Raw genomic sequence first — 22,385 nt, forward strand, 5'->3', positions numbered from 1 at the left:
TACTTGTTCTCTTGTCTGTCAGTCCAGGGTATTCACAAAGGTCTATTCTAGCATCATGTTCTGAAAGCATCAATTTTCTTTCTGTCACCTTTCTTCATTGCCTAGTTCTCATACCCATACACAGTGATCAGAAATACAAAGGATAATCTGGTCATGGTCTTCAGTGAAATGGCCTTACATTTGATGATCTTTCCTAGTCCCTTCATTGCTGCCCTTCCTGGACTCAGTCTTATTTTAATTTCTTGTCTGCAATCTCCCTTTGAATTGATGATTAAGCCAAGGTATGCAAAATCTTTCACAATTTCAAGCTTTGTGGTTGATATTAAAGTTGTGTAATCCTTCTGTAGTAATGATTTTGGTTTTCTTAATGTTATTGGCAGCCCTGGTTTTGCACTTTCACTTTAGTCAAGACTTGTTTCAGTGTTTAAATAAATGTCAATGAGTAGATAGAATGAAGGATGGAAAATGGATGAGAAGAGAGGTTCTTGAAGGCAACAATGTGACTTTAGAGTTTGGAAACTTTGTCCATTGGTCAGATGAATATTCTGAATATTGCCATGTTACATAAATAAATATTTATTTTAATACATATATTCTGGTCAGGATAGATTTGAAGTTAGGTCACTTCATTAAAAGTATTAAAAAGTAGAGGATACAGAGAGAAGTTCTATTGCTCTTTGGAAATCTCTAGGTGTTTTGGGGCCTCCTAGGACTCTATGGTCATATGGATTGGCCTCATAGGACACCCCCCGCCCCAGGTCAGACTGGGATTGTACTTGAATAGCTAGTTTAGGGTAAGACAGCTAGATTATATACTAGGATGTGCAGTTCTCTGGTTGAATTTCCTCTGGCTCAAGAATGTAATTGTCTTGCCATGTTTTTCTGGGTGTAGATCAAGGTCTTGGTTTTGTCTTGTAAAGCCCTGAAAGGCTTGAGACCTGAAGAATGGAAGGGAGAACTCCACTTTCAGAGAACTTGTGAGCCATGAGCCATCATTTTGAGCAATGCCGTTAGGTTTGGCATGAGCAGGTGGGGTCCTTGGGCAGCTGCCGAGGGCTCTGTCATGGATGAAAATCCTTCTGGGCCTCCTTCTCTGGTGCTCTTCTAATGAATACCTGGTGCCTGCCAGTGTCATTGCCTAGCATGCTCTGAATGACACTCATGTCTAGAGCTAGCTGAAATAACAAGGCAGCAAGTGGGATATAAGACATGCTTGGACTGCCTACTACCCAGTTCAATGAGGGAAGCCACTGCCAACATGGTGGACATACCAAGGGGCTCTCAAACTTTGTGGGGAGGCATACCTTAGTTCTAGAATACCTTTGTATACCTTAGTTCTAGAATACCCATCCCAGGAAGCCTCAAGTGGCACTAGCACTTTCATTTTTCAAACCACAGATTTATGCTTTAAAAAATGGCCTCCAAGGTCATCTGTGGGTGCTGTTGTTCTGTTGCTGTTCCCCACTCCTAATTTTATTTGATTTTAGATGTTGTTTTCAGTTATTTTTTTGTACTCTGGCACGTACTGTGGCACATACTCTGATGTTAGTTTGGGACCCAGCATTTAAACTTTTTTTTTTTCCTCAGGCCTTTAAAATTTGAATTTGTATTCCTTGGTGATTGACTTTTATGCTGTTGTTCCTATTTTCTACATTTAGATGGTACTGTTTGAATGTATTATTGCTTTTATTTTTGTAAGCATCTCCTGGAAAAAGACTTTTTGAGGTGTCAGATGGAAAAAGTTTAAAAATTAAATAAAAATAGCTACTAAATAGAACTGTTGTTTTCTAAGATAGTGCTGTTTTTTTTTAAAGTGTAAATCACTTTGCATACGTTTTCACTGAAAAGTGATAAATACAATTTTGGGAATGAATAATAATTCTAAACAATGTTGCAATTTATGCTATGTATTTTCAAAAGAAATGTTGAACTATCAGTACTTGTGGTAGGTTCAGTTTAGTGATAAACTTTAATCTCTGTATTAATCTACCTTGAAGAATTTGTGGTGAAAGTTTGAGTGTAAACTTTTTAAATAAATGGATCAATAAATATAATTCTTCTGTTCTTTTAGAATTCTTTTTGGATTTTTGATGGTGACGGGGTCTTTGTGTATAGACTCCTGTTGCTCACAGGAGTCCAGCTTACCTACCCGATTCTCTTGAGGAAAGGAAGATCTACACAGAAGCATTGCTTCTATCATTATTATCCTTCTTATTTTGTTTGAATGGACCTTTATTTAATCATTTTCACCACATTTGATCTGCCACTTGGAAAACTGCAAGTCCCTTTATAAGCACATCATAACGGTAAGGGAAACCCTGGAACATGTATAATGTTCTTAGGACCAGATTTTGATATTTAAAGGGCTTCCCTTTGGGCAAGTCTATAATGAGCCAGGTCAAAATAGGAATGTGGGGAGGTGGGTGGATTCTGGCCTCAGCACCATCTCAGCTTTGGCCAGCTATCCAGATATTTGTGCTGGGCTGTATCCAGTGACTGCATGAGTGGAAGGCATTTGTGCAATCAGTCTTTCTCCTCCCCTTGCATCACCCAAGGTCCTCCTCCAGATAATCAGAGAGCTTTCCTGAGCAGTGGAGATGGCCTTATTGGGCTTCAGTGCAAGGTGGTAGAAAATTGCTCTAAATTGTTCCCAGACTTTTTTTGCTCCAATCCCATGAATGTTAGCTAGGATTATGTTGCCTAATTCCTATTTTACCCCCAAGGAGGGTTAAAAGATCAGCTGATAATAAATTATTGGAATTATGGTCCATCGGATTGAATACTAATAATTCTGCATGTGATAAATAGTCAAAAAAGAAAACAGCTCTGGGGAGACAGGTTGCATCTGTGGAAGGAGCTGAAGGCAATGGGGCAATGGCGAAAGGGACGGGCCCAAAAATAGACCAACAAGGCGACAAAATGTCAATATATTGTAACTGTAATTCTTACTGCTAGTAAGAGATGCATTTCATCCTTTTAAAATGGGAGGGGGAGTCACAATGCCAGGAAACCACCAAAAATGTGAGGGTTGTGGGAAAGGGAAGGAAATCAAGGGAGTTGGATTCGACCATTTGGGGAAACCCAGTGGGCTGGATCTAGCTCAAGGGGCAGAAGTTATCATCCCTGCTCTAAATTCTGCTGTAGGACATGTAGTGCAACTGTAAGCCTGTTTACTCAGAAGTAAGTCCAGGTGCATTGCAGAGGCTGTGGGGGGAGGGGGTATGCATTGCTTACTCTGATTTAAATTATAGTAATTATTTCTAAATTTGCTTCTGTGCATATACATTAGCATAAGCAATTTTATGAAAATCTGTGTCTTTGTGATTCTGATAGGAGCTAACTTAGATGGCTTTACAAGTGGATTAGATAGATTTATCCTCCATGCATTCATCTAGAAAAGTAGCTGTTTGGAACCACTCAGTTGACTGTGCACTAGTTCACACAATGCAAGGGTGGTGAAAGCTACCATGCCATCTTGACTACCCTGCACATGTCATTCTCATGAAGACCATGTTACATAATTATCTGCATCAGTTACAGCTTGTTTTGATGCCCAGACCCGATAAGGGTATGTGGTTGTGGCGGTTAACAAACTAGCCCAAATTCCCTTGCTGTCTGATCCACGTTGGACATCACAACAAGCCACATTGGAGAAGGGTAGTCATGTTAGTCTGATGGCACACAACCAGTATGTACAAATCACTGTAGCATATGACCCATCCTGCAATTGTGTGGAAATTCAGTTCTATTGCTCTGAATATCAGCTGCTAGGCAACAACCATGGAAGGGAACACTTGTACCAATTCTCTGCTTGGCACAGTGATGTTGTTAGATAATTTCAGACTGTAGACTTAATTGTCATACATCTCTTTTCTAGAGTCAGTAGTCTTCCCTGGAGTCTTACATGGTGCCTCATTTTAATGGTACACTTCAAAATGTGGTGAAGCAGCCCTGCTGCTTTTGGGTTCCCTTCCTGATCATTCAGTTGAACTTTGATAGCACCAGGGCCTGCTTGTGGGCTTCCCTGAGGTATCTGGGTGGCCAATGTTGGAAACAAAGTGCTGGTAGGTAGACCCTTGGTCTGATCCATCAGTACTTTCCTTATACTCAAGTACACAATTCCTGGTGCATCTGGCTGTATGCTAGACTAAACTGACTTTTGTATGATACATCTGGCCTGTTCCCATGGTCTTAAATTGTGAATGCTGTCTATTTTCAGGAAAGAAAAGGCAAAAAATTAAAGCACACAAACAAAATCTTTCCTTTATTCAGAGCCTAGAACCTCTTGACATCCCTTTCTTGAAATCTTACTGAGGTAATTTATTTAATAGTCCCATCCTGTTATCTTGATACATCTGCAGTTTCAGTTGGCAAATAAGTGATTTCTTTCTTCCTATTTAGAAGTTGTGCTGATCCAAACAACTGCAAAATGGGAGGTTGCCTTTAGTGTAAGGAGGTAGATGCTTTCCAATAATGCAGCTCTGCAGGGTACTTTGGGTTCTTTCTTTTGAATGAATGATAAACTGTATATGAATAAGTTACTGTGTTGACTGGAAAGAATGCTCTTAGCAGATGTACTTTCCAGAGAATTCTGCATAATAGTATGTGTATAAATGTACACGCTTCTGAAACAACTTTAAGTTGTTGTACATATAAGCAGAGATAGTACCTGTTAATAGTATTGTTACATCACCCAGGAAGGAAATAAATGGCTGATTGGTGCCATTACAGTTTTGTGAGCCTTTGCAGTTGCTCAGCATTTTAGATTCGAGCTGAAATTTTACAGGGAAAATATTAAAAAGTCGAGTAATAGGAATTTAAAAACTTCCTAAAGCAACTGGGGGGTTATGGCCATGTGCATTCTGTCACATATAATAATCTCCTGTCACCATGTTAACTTCAGTTATCTGAAAGACACCTTCATATTTTACACTGTACAGTTTTGCTTACATATGTAATACTCTCATCTCCATAAAAAGAAATATTAAAATCCTTCTGATAACGTGCTGCGATACAGCCATTAATTCATGCTTCAGTGGCACTGGAGCACCTTGGAATTATGCATCACATCCAGAGCGGCACTTAAAGGTGGCTGCATGAATAATGCGCTTGCAAACAATCAGCCTGTAAACACAGAGCAATTTGGATGGCTTATAAATTGGGCTGTGATATTCTAATGCCATCATAGGCCCAGTCACCCTTTGTTTCTGCCCCTTAATTGCCAGAGTAGCCAACATTACGTTAATGCCCTTTCATTAATTCACCTGTAAATTGGCACACTCTCTTTGTCAGCTTTGATGGATGTGCTGCTCATAAAAGGGAGAAATAGAGAGATCTGCCCGAAGCGAATTTTCTCACATCCTTCCCCCTCCCCCTCATTTCCCCAAACCACATGTAGACCACAGTTTGCTTTGCCATTTGCACTTTTCACACGTGATTGCACAGATGCACTTTTCCTCCCATTCCAGATTTTTTTTAAAAAAATTGCTTTGGAAAAGAGACTGTAGAGTTGTGGGCAGAGTCAAGCTGCCTTCCCCTCAGTTTTGCTCACAGGACTTTGACCAATGGCCCTTGTATATTTCAGCACCTGTATTCCAAAAGCTCACTGCAACCTTAAAGAGAATGTGGTGTTCCAGTCCCCCCTCCTTCTTCCCCATCCTTCCAATCATAAACTGTCCTCTTCTCCTTCCTCATTTCCTCATCCACTCATGCGTACACAAGCAAAAATACACAGAGGATGTATAGCCTGTCATTTCACATGCTGGCAAGGGTCCATTTTGGATCATTGATGAGAGATTGTAAAAAATTGTGTTGCCTTGACACATCTTTAGCCTAAAGAGCATGCCCCTTCTTGGTTTTTAAAATTGAGCTGGTTGGCTGTTACAGAGAAAATTAATCCAGTGTGCGATTGAGGCAGGAATGGGGGTGGATTCTTGGGCACCAATGCTTGGCAAAAGTATGGGGAAATAAAACTGATATCTAGTGTGGCGTAGTGGCTTGAGTGTTGGACCAGGGCTCTGGATATCTGGGTTCAATCCCCACTCAGTCATGAAACTCACTGGGTGGCTTTGGGCCAGTCACTAACTTTCAGCCTAATTTAGTTTGCAGGGTTTTTCTAAGGATAAAATGGAGAGAAGGAGGGCCATGCCAGCTGTCCTGGGTGCCTTGTGAGAGTAAACACGCAATAACTAAAAAAAAATGCCCCATGTTCATCTATGCAATGCCAGAAATCATGCAAGTTTATCTGACACCACCGTGACTGTGTTTTAGAGGGTATGCTTGTGCAAGCATGTGAGGGTCTGCCATGTAATGCTAGACATGTTTTCAAAACCCCACTATACTGAAATGCCTAAGTGGCTGCAGAATTGCTAATTTAAGTTTTTGCCTTTATGTTTCTGTTTTGGATGCCTCTGTCCCCCTCCACCCCATGATTCTCCATTTTTTCTTTATTTTTGCTTTTAAGTTATTTTGCTTGTATTGTTATTATAAGCCACTTTGGTGACATGAAATTGAAAGGTGAAGAATAAATATTTAGAAGAAATAAATCCAATGAGTAGCAGTTTCCTGAGTTGGAAGTATTCTTTCCTAATTGAAAGGGCACATCTGAAGCATCGACTTTATCTTGAGGCACTTTCTTTCATTTAAATGAAACAGATGTCATAACACTTGGAAGGAATGACAAATCACCACTTAGTTTTCAATAATTTGGATTAGCCCAACCTGTTAATTTTATTGAATTCTGGCTCACTTCTGTTTTTGTTTTTTAAAAATGAAACACAACCTGATATTTGCCAGCTCTGGCCAAGTTGAATGTTTATCAGGAAACTGCCAAGCTCACAGTGGCTCTGCCAATTTGAGGTTAAAAGAGGTCACACTGCCAGAAGACCAGAAACCTGTTGATTTCAATTACTTTTGTCACAGAATCTTAAGGACATGAGATGATTCAGGGTTGCATCAGTTTGTAGAGATGGTTAGCATGTGAGGAAAAACAAAATGTATGTGTCATTTCAATGGCTCCAAGCCGCCCTATGGCTCCAAGCCACTTGTGCTCCCCCCCACCCCATGCGTGTGTGTGTGTGTGTGTGTATAACTGGGCCAAGAGCTCTTAGCTTTTTGGCTTTGCTTTTCTGTTGGCTGATTACATGTTCATGGGTATTGGAACAAACCCTAAAAATATAGGGATAACGCTCACATTTCCAGAAACTGAAAGCAGAGCACAGAAATCCTCCAAGCCTCTGTGTATCACAAACCAGTTTATTGTGATTAATGACCCCTTGATTTAACACCCCTGTGTTTCTTTTTCCTCATTCCTTTTCCTTGCCTGATTTCCCCCCACCCATCTTTTTCATTTGTTCCATGCAGTGGGAAGAAGTCAGTGGCTATGATGAGAACCTCAACACAATCCGCACTTATCAAGTCTGCAACGTCTTTGAGCCCAACCAGAATAATTGGCTCCTCACCACATTTATCAACCGACGGGGTGCACACCGCATTTACACGGAGATGCGCTTCACTGTGCGGGACTGTAGCAGCCTTCCCAATGTCCCTGGTTCTTGCAAGGAGACCTTTAACCTGTATTACTATGAGACAGACTCTGTCATTGCCACCAAGAAGTCAGCCTTCTGGACAGAAGCCCCCTACCTCAAGGTGGACACCATTGCTGCAGATGAGAGCTTCTCCCAGGTGGACTTTGGTGGCCGGTTGATGAAAGTGAACACTGAGGTGAGGAGCTTTGGGCCCCTCAACCGTAATGGCTTCTATCTGGCCTTTCAGGATTATGGGGCATGCATGTCCCTGCTCTCAGTGAGGGTGTTCTTTAAGAAATGCCCGAGTGTGGTGCAGAATTTTGCCATCTTCCCAGAGACTATGACAGGAGCAGAGAGCACCTCTTTAGTGATTGCACGAGGCACATGCATTCCCAATGCCGAGGAGGTGGATGTGCCCATTAAACTGTACTGCAATGGTGATGGGGAGTGGATGGTTCCCATTGGCCGCTGTACTTGCAAAGCTGGATATGAGCCTGAGAACAATGTGGCCTGCAAAGGTAAGGAGACGTTTTCCTGAGATGCTTGTTTTGGTGGAGAGCTAAAGAACTGTCTAGACATCTTTGAGAGGTAACAGGGCCCAAAGTGCTGTAAAGGGGCTGACTCTAAACCAACTTCTGCTACTATCAGATTAGAAATGTGAACCTGTGTTAATGCCGGTTGGTTGGGATTATTTTACAACAATGGCTGCTAAAGCCTTTGCTCAAAAGTTATTTTCCTCAACCTAAGCCAGGCTGTAAGTATTGTAACAAGTATTGTAACAACCTAACAAGAGTAGAGATGATGCATAGCTGTGGCTTTGACTTCCTAGTGCTGTTGGTGTTGGTTGTTGTCTTAAAACATGGTAAACTGCACATTCTTGTGGATTCAGGGGCAGCATTCAGAAGTATGATTACAACCATGCAAAACTCGACACTGAAACAGCATGATCATGATCCACTGATCATAAACTTGAAACACTATGTCAATGTATTCAAATTAAAATGATAGGGCAAACAAGGGGTAAAGCTGGTGCTGAAATGATTTCTATCTTGTCATACCCATCTGTGTGAAGAGGGTATTCCATACTTATTTATTTTATTTATTTATTTAGGAAACTTCTATGCCGCCCCATTCTCCGAAGCCTTGGGGTGGCTCACAAACATAATCTTCCTTAAAATAATATAAATTAACAGTACTTAGGGCACCACATCTAAGCAAACTATTGCCCTTGTAGTCATATAGTGCGCCTGAAGCACTTGGAGAAGAGCCTTCTCTGATGATCTTAGGACACAAGCAAGCTGTTGCAGTAAGACATGCTCCTGCAGATGATTAGGCTCATCTCTGCCTGCATCCTTCAGTTGTGATTTGTCCTGGATGTGAACTTTATGCAGTGTGGTTTTCAGAATGGAAAATCCCATTCATTAGATTTATCATGGTCCTGAATCTTTTGCTACAGTGCTTTAGAATTTCAGTAATCTATACTCCAGTAGTCTCCAAGTAAGATTATTCTAGTGTACAATATATGGGGCTGCCCTTGAAGTCTGATCAGAACCTTCAGCATATGCAAAATTCAGCAGCCAGGCTAGTAACTGGGACCAGAAGATCTTGACATATAACATCTGTTCTGGCCCATTTGCATTGGCTCTTTGGCTTTTGAGTCCACTTAAGGCGCTGTGACTTATAAAGCCTTATATGACTTGGGGCCACAATATCTGTTGGAGCAGCTTTTCTGACCTCAATCTGCCTGGAAACTACACTGACTATCTGAGGTCTTCCTCTGAGCTCCATCTCTGAGGAAGGTTCATAAAGTGGCTACACGGAAGAGGGCCTACTCAGTGATGCCTACCCTATTTGGAATGATCTCCCTGAGGCCCATCTGGTGCCAATTCTGTTAAGCTTTTGGTACCAGATTAAGCCTGCCCTCTGTGGCAAGGTGTTTAACACTTTTTAATGGCATATGGAGGGCTTCTGTCAGCTGTTTCTTCTTCTTAAGAAGTCAGGCTGCATCAAATGGTTTTAACTTCTACTTTAAATGTTGTATTGAATGCTTTATACTTTTAATGGGTTTATTTGTGTTGGTATTTTTATTCTACTCCACTGCTTTATAAGAATTCTTGTTAACTTCCAAGAGATCTTTGACCATTGGGCATTATAAACATGATATAAATAAGAATTATGATGCAACAGGAATGCAGACTCTCAGGCCCAGAGACCAAATCTGGCATACCAAATTGCCCTTCCAGGTTTCCCTGACAGGCCTCATTCCCTTTCTCTGGCTTCACCCTCATTCCCTGAGCCACTAATCCTTTGGTTTCCTGACTTGTGTGCAGTTTTCCCCCAGTCTAAAAAGCTTAAATGCTTCTCCTGAGGCTTAGCTACTTGCAGTAAGAGGTTTGCACTAAAAGAAAGTGCTTTTGGTCTCTGGCCATTCCTCTGACAGCTTCTCCAAAATGGAATTTGGCCCTCAAAATGACAGAAGTATTGCATCTCTGAATAGCTCCAGTGCCCCGTGGATAACAAAAACCCATGATTGTGAATGGCCAGTACATTAGGTGGAAATCTGCATTCCCATTTGTAGGCTACCATTGCTTCTCTTGAAGTCTAATATTGTTCACACTGCTTTTCATATCTGTTTGGTAAATGCTTGCAGGAGGGAAGGAGGCAAGTTTTATTGTCACCGGCGCTTAAGGAAAAACTTTTGATGGAACAAATGGGACCATGGCAAATAATTGTGACTACAGAGCTCTCTCTCTGAGTTTCCATAAGGTTCAAGTTTAGCCTCAGCTCAGATCCACACAGAGGGAATTTAGCTCAGCTGAAATGTCTCAGTCAACTTTTTGACACATCTTTATTGAGTTTCTCACAAAGTCAGAGTCAGGGTGACCCAAGCTGAGCTAACCCAGTGATGCTGTTGTGACATGTGAACATACTGTTGTTATCAAGAAGGGTCACCTGCTGCCTGTTTCACAGACACAGTGATGGGGTGAAGAACTCCATTAGCCACTCTATAGAAATGCTTTCTTGCTCAATGAAAAGCAGAAGAAAACCCCCTCCCCCCTCCCAAGCTCTGAAATTCAGGTACTAAGAACATAAGAAGACCCCTGATGGACCTAGTGTGCAGTTCATGTAATCGGCAACTAGGTTTATGTGGGGAATCCCACAAGGAGGATGAGAATGCAATCTCACCATTCTGCTGGTGTTCCCTAGCACTTGGCATATGGAGGCATATATACTGCCTTTAATGCTGAAGGTATTATTTAGACGCCAGGACTAATAACCTCCCCCTCCCTTTGTCAAATTCCCTTTTAAAGCTATCCAAATTGGTGACCATCAACAGAATCCTTGGGAAGACCCTAATCTCTAGTATTATGAGAGAATGAGAGAGAGAGAGAGAGAGAGAGAGAGAGAGAGAGAGACCGACCGACCTTTCCCTTTTTTTGTATTATGCATAATTTTGTACATTTCTATCATATCCTCCACACATACACTTACTTGGCTTTTTAACAAGCTAAATAGTTCCAGATTGTATAGCCTCCCTTTTTTCCTTTCTGTTGGCCTTTTCTCCAACTTGTCAGACACAGTGTGGTATAGTCCCCTTTAATCATCATCATCATCTTTATTATTTACTTTATTACAAAGTAAAACATTAAAATGCAATACAGAAATATTGGGAAATATAGGTAAGTGCCAATAACCTATAACTCCCCAGAGTGAGATCTAAATTGTATGCCGTATGCAATGTCCCCATTCCAAGTGATAAACACTTCAACACAATATATTAATGCTAGTATTAGACCAGTATGCATATCAACCATATTGGATAAATAGTATAACTCCCCAGACTTTGTTGCATCCAGTACGTAGGTCCACACTCTTTCAACATCCTTTGAATACCTATTGTGGCCTCAATGGATTTAACAACACTATATGTAAATATTGGATTAGTGTCAGACAATAATATATAGATGTAGTCCCCTTATAAATGGTATGTACATTGGCTAAACTGAAATTAGTGGGGGTGTGCTACTGATTTGAACGGAACAGCCTTTGCCCTTCTGTAGGAGCTGAGTTGGATGCTGCTTGGAGAGTTAGCATCTCCAGACTGGACAGACATTTGAGACGGGTTAGATAAACTCTGTTGGAAATGCACACCCTCTCCTGTTTCTTCCATTGGTGATGAAGGTGCTTTACAGAGCTGGGAAGATGATAAGGCATGGGCCATGCATTGGGGAAGAGGTCTGCATCTAAGTAATATGACATAGACTAGATTCTGTAGGTATAAGGCCACTTGCTGGGGATCTTTCCTTGTGGAATGAGTGCAGTGGAAGGAGAAGACTTTCTGTCATGATGTCATGCCTATAATGCTGGCTTCACAGAATGTTTGCTGCATTTGCAGTGAAACCCTGAGAGCACTGCCTGCAAATGTTTAGTAAATACATCAAGTAGCAAAAGACTCTTAGATGCAATGCATTGTGTAAAAAGTGTCTGACCTTATTTTATTGTTCACACTTCTACATTTTCTCTAAAACATTCTCTCTCCTGCCAACACAGTCTAATATTAGAAATTATATTGCTTTGCCTTTAGTATGTTTTCTAAAGGATATTTAAGACCTTGTGTTGTTTCTAAAATATAAGCATAGTATCTGAAGAAATTGAATCTAAGGGCTAAAACAGATGTAATGCAGTAACTCCATTACTGTGTTTCCCAATTGTTTTTAAATTGGTGTGTGTCCAAATGCATTTCTACATGAGCATATCGTATACTCATTCTGTATTCACAGGTTCTTAGATGAAGTTTGTTTTTGTTTAGCTTGTTTAACAGTATTTAAAATGAGGGAAATATGAAATTTAGTTGTGAAATGAAAGGAAAAGCATTTTCCTCTTGTATGGTTGTGCTATTCTGTGAAACTACAGAGCCACCTAGAGGTTATATAGCAGAAAAGCAGATTTCAATTCTGTAATGAAACTGAAGTAGATCCAGAGGATTAACAGCTGATTGACAGTCCTGTGTAGAAAAGCGCCAAGTTTAGGAACAGAGGATCAGTGGGAGAGTATGAAAGCATCCAGAGGAGAGTTTTGTTCTCTCATTCCTCTGCTTTATTCATGCAAAGTGGGTCTAAACTTTATCTTCCATTATTAACCCTTCCATGTTTCTCACCATTTCTACTCTCTTTTTCTAAGACCATAGAAACCCCACTAAAGAGAGAAAGGCAGAACACTTGAACAGTGTCTTTTGGCTGGCAGTTCTACAAGCTGCCTTGCTGGAAGCTCCCCAGTTTAATTATTTTTTTCTACCTGTACTGTTTCTTAGATATAAATTGACGCCCCCCCCCCCACACCAGCTTCTGAAGTCATAGGAACATGAAACTGGCATTGATCATCTATGGGTGAGGATGGATGGGTGGGAATCCAGTAATGACAGAGCTTGCTGTATTTTTATGAGGCACAATGAAAGGCAGGTAGGAACTAGAGTGACTTAGACCAGGGAAATGGCAGGGGAGAAAGTTCTGCACCCCCTCATCTAGTGCTACTAGTTCAGTTGTTGCAAACCACCCAGAGAAATTTGGCTATTAGATAGTAAATAAAAGTAACACTTTGAGCTCCCTGCAGCTGTTTAATAGCTCATTAAAACAAAGGCACAAACAAGGCCATAAACAAGGACATCTGACTACAGAACTTTCATGCTAGGTTTATTCTGGCCTCTGTTGCAGTCCAACAGATGTCCCTGGAGGGCTGATTACCTCCGAAGACATAAGAAGGGCCAAGCTGGATCAAATCAGTGGTCCATCCAGTCCAGCACTCTGTTGACACAGTGGCCAGCCAGCTGCCTGCAGGATCCCATAAGCAGGATATGAGTACAATAGAGAGCTCTTGCCCAGATTCCCTGGCAACTCTGCGTATAGGCACGGTGTTTCTAATACTGGAGGTAGCAGGTAACCCTAGTAGCCTTGGATATTCTTTGCCTACATGCATTTGTCTGATCCCCCTTTAAGCACCCCCCTTTAAGCACATCATTATATCTAATGGTAGTGAATTTCATAGTTTAATTATGAGCTGTGTGAAGAAGTTCTTCCCTTTATCCTTTCTGAATCTCCCACCAATCAGTTTCATGAGATGACCTCAGGTTCTAGTATTTCGGGAACGGAGAAATGTCTCCTTTCTACATTATCCACATCATGCATAATTCTGCTACCCATCCCTGTTGATTGTCCCCAGCATTTGGTCACAAGAGAACTAAATGGATCATGTCATATGGCTCCCCACATTCCCCAAGGATGGCATTTTCCCCCCTGTTGCAGTATATCTAGCTGGGCTGAGAGGGAAATAGAGGCTGTTTTCAATGCTGAAGCACCATCAGTGTTTATTGGCTTTAATAACCGAAGTTCAAGATCTCTAGCAAGATCTAGCACTGAAATAAGAATGGGAAGATAGCCATGATAGCTTGCCACATATCCGGTGCAATATAATACAGCCTTAATAGACAAAATAGATAATTAATGACCATATCATACTCACCATCTAGTGATATCATGAACAAATGCTTACATAAATTGAAAACAAATTATAACATACAATGATTAAATATGAACAATTATGAGGAGTTAAGCTGATGGAGGGAAAGGAAGTGGAAGGACTTTTATTCTTAGGAAATGTTAGAGTTGAGCCTAGGGTTTTGAAAATTGGCTTTAATTAGCTTCCATCTGCACGAAATGGAATGATCTGAGCCTCTGAAAGCCTCTGAAGTTAAAATGGTAGCTAAATGTGCTTCAGTTTTGGCTTTAGGAATTTGCAACTGGAAGCAAGAACAATGCTGAAGGAAAGAATGTTGATTTTGAAATGGTCCTCTGTTCCTCACTTGCTAGCAGGTAGGCTCTTGCATGCCTTCAAAAAGCTTCCCCATGAGACTCCCTCTGACATTCAGCATTTTGACATAGCTCATTGGTAGAGCACGTGTTCTGGGTGCAGAAGGTCCCAGGCTGAATTCCCAGCATGTCTAAGAAGGGCTGGCAGACACCCTGGAGAGCTGCTTCCAGTCAGTGTCAACAGTACTGCACTCCATGGAGCAAAGGTCTGACTTACAGAAGGCAGCTTCCAATCCTTTTACTTATTGTTGTGTTCATTAAATAATGAAAGGGACAGGTAAACCTGGCAAATGCTGCAAAACAAGTGGACTTTGCTTTTCTCATGTCCAAAGAAAGACACACAGAGAGTGGCCTCTTGAGTTCATAGCCTGCCCTTACAATTCCTGGTTGTTCCCTGCCCACGGGGAACAAAAACCTTATCAAAATAATGTTGACCCTGACAAGCGCCAGCAGAAAATGGAGATGAAGTCGTCGGTTGCACTGGCTAGAGAAGAGGGGAACTGGCACCCTGAAGTGGGTGGTGGTGGTCAGCAGGACTAGTCCAGCCATGGGAGATGGTGGTCAGGATTCTGGCAGTTTCAGGAGCTGCTGCTAGTTGACTGGGGATGCAAACATTTGGCCCAAGGCCATATGCAATGCTGGCTCAGCTGTTAAGATGTCAGAGGCTCCACACTCAGGTGCCCACATACAGGAAGATGCGCACACACAGATGCAAATACAGGCAGTCATGATGCAGGTCACTCTTAGGGCTGCTGGGGGAATGTGTCCTCTATGGGATCTCTGGAGGAGGGAGCACAGGCAGTTGGGAAGTTTGCACTGGAGGCATTTGGCAGTGGTTGAGGCATCCAGGCATCCTTGGGCAACACAGTAAAAGCCCTTCTTTCATTCTTTCAACACTTGCCTCTTTTGCATTTCCTTCTTGCATTTCCCATTGTTTGAGAATCCCTGATTAAACAGAGGTAGTGGTCAGGGACACACAATGGAGTCCCTCATGTTTGGGATGCCCACTTTATTCAGCCCATGGTGGCTTAGTTGTCCGAGAAGGTGCATCATATGTTACATGGCTTTTGGCTCATATACCAAGAAGTAAGGCCTGGTGATGTGAACTGATTTGCTACTCTTCTCCTTGGATAGTGTCTGTGAAGATAGTTTTAAAGTTCTTTCTTTGGTGCAAGCCTGAACACTGTCCCAGAGATTGTCAGTTTATCTTTCTCTCGCTCTTTTCTGACTCACATACCACTTTCTTCTTTTGCTTGCACTCCATGAATCTTTGGAATTTGCATGAGCTTATGAGCCTGTCACAATGTAGTGGAACAAAAGCATTGTGAAGCAAGAGATTACATAGTACCCATGAAGCAAGGTGAGCAGTATGGCTTCTAAACTCTGGTGCTTTTGTTTTCCTACAAACAGAAATAGTAATGGGATGAGTTAGGGATCAGTGAGAATTTCATTCCTTTCATGTTTTGTTCTGTTTTTTAAAAATAAGAACATATCAGAGCTTGCATGTTTCTTTCTCAACAGGATGGAAAGAGCGCGCGTGCGCGCGCGCGTGTGTGTGTTAGATTAAGTGTGGGAGAAAATGAAACTGACAGAGTAGTCCATCCAGGCAGAGAGGGTTGAGTGCATAACTCTTGAAGGTCTTGAACCCTTGTGTATTCAGCCGGGCCAGATTCATCCATCCCTACATGAAGTACCTGGTGAATACAGACAGCTATGTTAATAAGCCTGAGATGCACATGAAATGACCTCAGCTGCCCTCAAAAAGAAAACCAATTTTGGGAGTGCCTCATAGCACAGCCTGCACATGTGGCCTCACCGGTGTTGATGCTCTTCCATCATAAGGCTGAGGATTTTCCTTTCCTGCTTGGAAACCCATTGCCCATTCAGCCCTGTCTCGATTGTTTGTCAGCACCAGTGTGTACAGGCTACAGTAAAGAAAAATCAAATGTTGGAAGGCCATGCAACAGCTGCCTCACGAACACAAAACTCTCCAAAGTGATATTTGTGATTTGCTGGCTTCAAAGGATTGTGCGTGGCTGCCTTGGCTGGCTGGGCCTCTTTCATCTTTCTCATTATTTCCTGAGCGAAGCTGCAGGAATCAGAACAAGGCTTGATTGGTTCTGATTTAAATGGAACTCCAGGAACGACACTGCGATTCTTTCTCTTAATTGGAACTTTTCTCTCTCTCGTTTTGGGCTTTGCCATGCGTGCTGTCAATTTGATACCGCCTGCTGGAATCCTCAGAGGGGCTGGATTTATAAATATGGAAATTATGTGATTTCTTCTTTTCTGTTACTGCTTTCTGAATGTATATTAATGTTACTCAATTTTTTTTAATGCCTAGTGGCTTTACTTACATTTTCTCTCCTTTGAAGTAATGTTACAGTTTAATGGGTTCAGTCCAGATTTGCTAGTAGACAAGGCAAATGTGTATTTTGGCACTCTGTATATGGTAACACTCAGATATTACAGCTTTCAAATAGTAATTTTCAGAATGTTACTACTGGCCTGCTAATATCTTAATTTTACATAAAAAGTAATTCCCAAAAGTTCTGATTCCTTGCGAACCATCTCTGTCTCTCTTCTAAATATTTCTGGATCACTTGGTTGCAGAAACTTTCACAATTTCCCATGAAAAGCATTTCAAATGCTTGAAATATATCAATCAATTTAACAACACTAGAAGTATCTTTGAATTGTTTACACTGCTTGTTTACACTGTCTAGAATCACTGATAGTACACAGATTGGGAATCAGCAATTTCAGATTTAATTTTTGAGCCTTATAAATCTATTAGGATATTATGTATTGCTTTGCAGGCCTTAAAATATTTCAGAAAAATAGATTCAGCAGACTGCAACATGAACTAAATTAACAAGAACATTTAATACTTCGATGTTTAAACCACCTGAATAGAAGGGCAGATTTTCTTCCACCGTATAGCTTTCCCTTTTTCAGTTAACAGCAGAGTTCCTTGGCTAAATCTCCACAAATCATATTAGATCCAAGTGTAAGTCTTATTTTGTTCTGATCAGAAGGGGTGTGGGTTGTTACCTTATACATAAGATTGCAGTATGACATTCAGTCACTAGAGGTCTCTGTGTGCTCTGTGGAGGTAAACCGAGGGTGTGTCCTCTGTAGACAAAGAAGAAACAGCCGGGGCTCAAGGAGTGTGGAGCCTTTTTGTTTTACAGGTAAATCTGATTATCCAAGACTTTCCTGGCTTACACAATGATCAGTCCAAGATTTGCATCTCTAAAATATACTGGATGATACATTCTTTTCTAAATGGAAGCACAGCAGAATCATAACAGAACATCAGGAATCTGTGTTTCCATTTGGTATGAGATGGGAGATATTTTGTATATTTCATTATATAATCAGTATTCCAAACAAGAGCAAGTCACTGGACACATATACATTTCAAGGATCTCAAGTGTGAAAATACTATCTTCTTACAAGATTTGTATTTCACAAAATACCTTACTTACTCCAGTTCATCCTTTGTCTGTCTGCAGATATCAGTGACTACACAGCCTCAGCACACTTCTTCCAGGGACACTATTACCCATCACTGCACTTTTTCAGAAAACTAATGACAATTGCACCAGCTTAAACCAGGGCAAAAGGTTTTTCTAAAAACACATAATAGTAAACAGGGTTAAAGGGCTCATCTTGGACAATTACCATTTTTCCATATAAACTCTGTGAGAAGTATGCCATTTATCTAAAGCTGACTGTTATAGGTGTAAAAGGTTACTCCTTTGAGGTAGGGACATGGAATGATTTTTTAAAAAATATGGATCAGAATGGCTAAACGTTTTGAGAATGGCAACACAATTTTGCAAATGTTAGTAAATAATTACTTTCAAATATGTAGACTCCAAACTCTGTTTCTCTGCATTATATCTACATGGCAATATGACATTTGGATTCATCCAATCGGTGGGGGATGCTAGACTGAGGGTGCAGGACAGGATGGCAGAGGTGGAGCCAAAGGATCGTGGGAGGCAGATCAGACTTTGAATCCCAACAGCCAGCAACCCATACTATAGAAAGTAAGAGCTGAGGCACATGAATGTTAAGACTATACATGCAAAGGAGATGGGGATGGGGGTCACAACCCCAACCATACCTAGGACCCCCATTATCTTGCTCCAGAAACAACTCCATTCCACAGGATCATAAGTGAATTCTCTCCCTCCCTTTCCCTGTGTCACACAACCCCACAAAATCCAGATGTTGCCCCTGCTAATAATAATCTCAGAAGTTGGCCCCGTGGCCAGCAGCAGCTCAAGTCCATGATGGTCCTGGAGTAACTATCTGTAGCGGGTCTTCTCCTTTGCCCCCAAAACCAGACTTACACAACTCACACACAGCCAGGAGCATATTATGAGAATACACAAACATTTTTCACTACAATCTTCCATGCTTCCTTGGAAGCAAAATTCAGAAGACTGATCTCCTATGGGTAATAGCCTCTGGCCAGTGAGATTCTCAGCAAGAGAGGAAAAGGCACTCTGCCACTGTTCCTGAGTTTGCCCTGGCCTCCACGCATGCCAACTGCCCCACCAGTGCCCAAGTCAGTGAAGGCAATGAAGAGCAGGTGGCTCAGCAAAGTGTTGCTGTTTTGAAATAAGGCAGGTACTTCAGGCCTAGTGCCTGAAGAAAGGATCTGCCACTGCATCCAGTCCACTTTGCTTTGCTCCTTATCTTTCTGCCTTGGCTGACCTTAATAGAACCAAAGTGCTTGCATTGATATGCATTGAAAATTAAAAAGCAAAAGTAGCCAATTCAAGCACCTAAGAAGAACAATGCTGGATCAGACCAAAGGTCTTTACAGGCCATCATTCTGTTCCCATTGTTATCAGCCAAAGGCTAACGGGAAACCACAAATAGATTATAAGTGCAACAGGACCCTCCTGCTCTTGTTCCTGAGGATTTGGTATTCAGGAGCATGCATGCTGCCTTAGAGGCTGAAGGTAATCTATAGCTATCATGACCAGTAGCCATTGACAGCCTATGAAGTTAGCTTATCCCCTTTTATAGCTGTCCATACTGGTGGCCCTCACTTCATATTGTGGCAGCAGATTCCATAATTTAACTGTCCACTGTGTGAAGAAATACTTAAAAAAACTTTTGTCCCCAATTTTTCACCATTTAGTTTTTTCAACATTTAGTTCCAGTATTAAGAAACAAGAAAAAACATCTTCCCATCTACTTTCTCCATACACTACTTTGACTTTTATTCACCTTTACCATGTGCCTCTTTTCTGAGCAAAAAAGCTCCAATGTTGCAACTTTTCCTCACATTAGAGTTTCTGCAGCTCCTTGATCACTGTGGTTACCCTTTCCTGCACCTTTCTCTCCCTTTTCCTTTGCACAAATGTGGTTGCACCATAGATCTGTATAAAATCAGTGCAGTATTGGCATGAGAAGAGCAATACCCAGGGCAGAGCAGTACCTTCAGCACAATCATCTATAACGTCACAAACAATGCACATTCAAGTTTCAGGCTGGATGGTATGAACACATGGTGGAAAGAAGACTAAAGAAGAAAAAACTGCAAAAATTGTAACTACAAGGTCTGCATTTAGGCTCAGTCTCAAAATGATTGGCTGAATTAATCTCTGCTGAGGTATTAGGTTACACCCAAGGATACTGGGAGGGAGAAGAAGTGGCTTGCTCTCTTAAAGTATATTATTTATTCAAATTTAGCAAAATACACAGGTTTCAAGTTAGACAAAGAGAAGAAATGAAAAGTAACACGACAGTCCGTATATTAGCGAAGCCAGAGCTTAATCCTGGGTGATTTACTTTTGGGGGGAGGGGAGAGAAACAGAGTTAATTAAAGCCAAACTGTGTGGTTTTCCCTGGTGTTTAAGGGAACAAGATCCTCTGTTTCCTTTCCTGTCTAAGTTCTTTTGACAACACACAGGGTCCTTGTATTACAAGAATACAGAAAATACAAAGTGAAATTAGTTTGAACTTTGTTAGCAAGGCACAACCCTGTATTCAAGATTTGTGATAAAAGTTCTGTGAAATAGTGTATTCATTCCCTTTGTTTTTTCTAAATTATTTATATTTTGTTAGTACATCTGAGATGTATTTATTTATTTACAGATGTATTAATGTAGCATTCTGGGTTGTGCTTTACAGAATATGAGAGAACAATTCCTTGCCCAAAGGAGTTTGTGGTCTAAATGCGTGTGACTCATGGAAGACAACAGGGAAAAGAAGTGGATACAGGGACAAACAAGGAAGCATTATGCTGTAGTTTTAGGTCTTTTGTAAATTATGCTTTTAACCTGCCACTTTACAGGATTTTTCTTGTGAGATTAAGATTACCTTTATCAACACATGTTTTTCCTAGGGTTCTTCCTTTCTCTGCCTTTATATATCTGTCCACTGCACAATCAGTATATGGTGCTATGGTGTAGTGGAACTGCAGAAATACACTAAGGTTTCATCCTACCATTCATGGGTATACCCGACTTTCCTCATTAGAACACTTCTCTGTGCCCCACCAGAATGGTTGCAAAGAATGAGAGAGGCCCTAGAGGGGGAGGGGAATTTGTCAGTAACCACAAAATACTATGAAGTGAGGAATCATCAGCCCAGAGGAAATGCTTCCAGTAGAAGGGCTCTAAGGTGTGTATGCCTAGGTTTAGTTAAAGGCTGAGTCCAGCATGGGAACCAGGGGTTTGTGCCAGAGGCTTCATTTTGAGGAAGGATTTGAGTTAACTAGGGGAGATGGCATCACACTGGTGCACTTCAGGTTCAGAAGCTGTATTGAGTGGTTTCCCAAGGTGGCCAGTCTTTTCTGATATGTCACTGGTCACTGTCTGATTGCAGCTTCTGCCATAGATACTGGAAGTGACAATGTGTAAAAAGGGTACAGATCAATGAGGGACTTGCTGTTTTCAGTTAGACCATTGAAGGCCCAGGGGACACTGATCCAGAATGGATGGGTGGGTAATCTGAGTACCAAAGGTAAAGGTGCATTTAAAAGGTGCCTTCAGATGCCCTTTTAGCATCAGCATGCCCTTTAAACACTTCCTTGCCTTGGCACAGGAGAATTACTTTTTGCTTTATTGTGCCAGGACTTGGATGTGAGTCCAAAGGACTCGCAGTATGAACCGTGGAGGCTTATCCTGCTGTCAGGGAGCATGGTAAGAATCAGCAGCCACAGCAGATGTGTCACACCTTGGATATTTTTCTGGCCAAGAGCTTTTACAGATGAATGGATTGTGTGAGCTGTGCCCAAAAAGCCCTCGCTTTCTTCCTTTGTTAAGGAGAGGGGAACCCACAGCAACCCTCTGAAAGCCAAGGCTGAAAAGGAAGAATTAAGGCATTTATGTAACTTTTTCCTGCCTTTGCAAAAAGCACCTGATGTCATAACATTACTTAGTGAGCAGATTCCCCCCCCACCCAACACACAAACCATTTAGAGACTTTAGAGTCCTGTGCACTAAAATGTTGTTTACCAAAGAGAAGAATAATCGATTGCTTAAACAATATTGCACAAAGCTGCATTAAAAAAAGTAATGTAAGGGACCATTTTATATGACACTTTCTTGATCAGAGGCAAGCTGTTTTCCCCTTGAGCAAATTGTGCTTAGTTGGCTCCTGTGTGAGTTTCCAAGGCAGCCTAGGAATATAAAATTGCAGCATTTGAGTGTACTGAAGTAGATTTCCCCCTTGGTATTAGCCTTTCCCTGCTGACTGATGCGTTTGAGGTGTTGCAGTGGGTTTTCTTCTTATTTTGAGTTAATTGACAACACCCATGGTTTCATCATGATCCTTGCAGACTGTATTTAAAAAGAATAAGCCCCGAGTCTCTAGATCATTCTGGCTAGCAATAATAAATGTCTGTAGGAGAAAGCCAACATACCTGAAACCAAGCGACCCATGAGAAGAAAACCTACATCCATCATTTTATTTGGAAATTATACTCTTTTAAAATCACTTAAGAACATTTTGGCCCATTGGCCAC

The 22,385-nt window shown here is 41.3% G+C and overlaps 1 protein-coding gene across 3 annotated transcripts in view; it reads left to right on the top strand.

Annotated features, from left to right (window-relative positions):
- EPHB1 (EPH receptor B1) overlaps nt 1-22,385 on the top strand; it is a 470,470-nt gene that overhangs the window by 242,437 nt on the left and 205,648 nt on the right. For all 3 annotated transcript variants that reach the window (XM_044434338.1, XM_044434328.1, XM_044434348.1), the window contains exon 3: nt 7,363-8,044. In XM_044434338.1, coding sequence (XP_044290273.1) covers nt 7,363-8,044 — 682 coding nt within the window. The remainder of the gene's footprint in view (nt 1-7,362; nt 8,045-22,385) is intronic.

The sequence above is a fragment of the Varanus komodoensis genome, unplaced genomic scaffold (assembly GCF_004798865.1).
Source record: "Varanus komodoensis strain SLA01 unplaced genomic scaffold, ASM479886v1 scaffold1, whole genome shotgun sequence".
Lineage (NCBI taxonomy): Eukaryota > Metazoa > Chordata > Lepidosauria > Squamata > Varanidae > Varanus > Varanus komodoensis.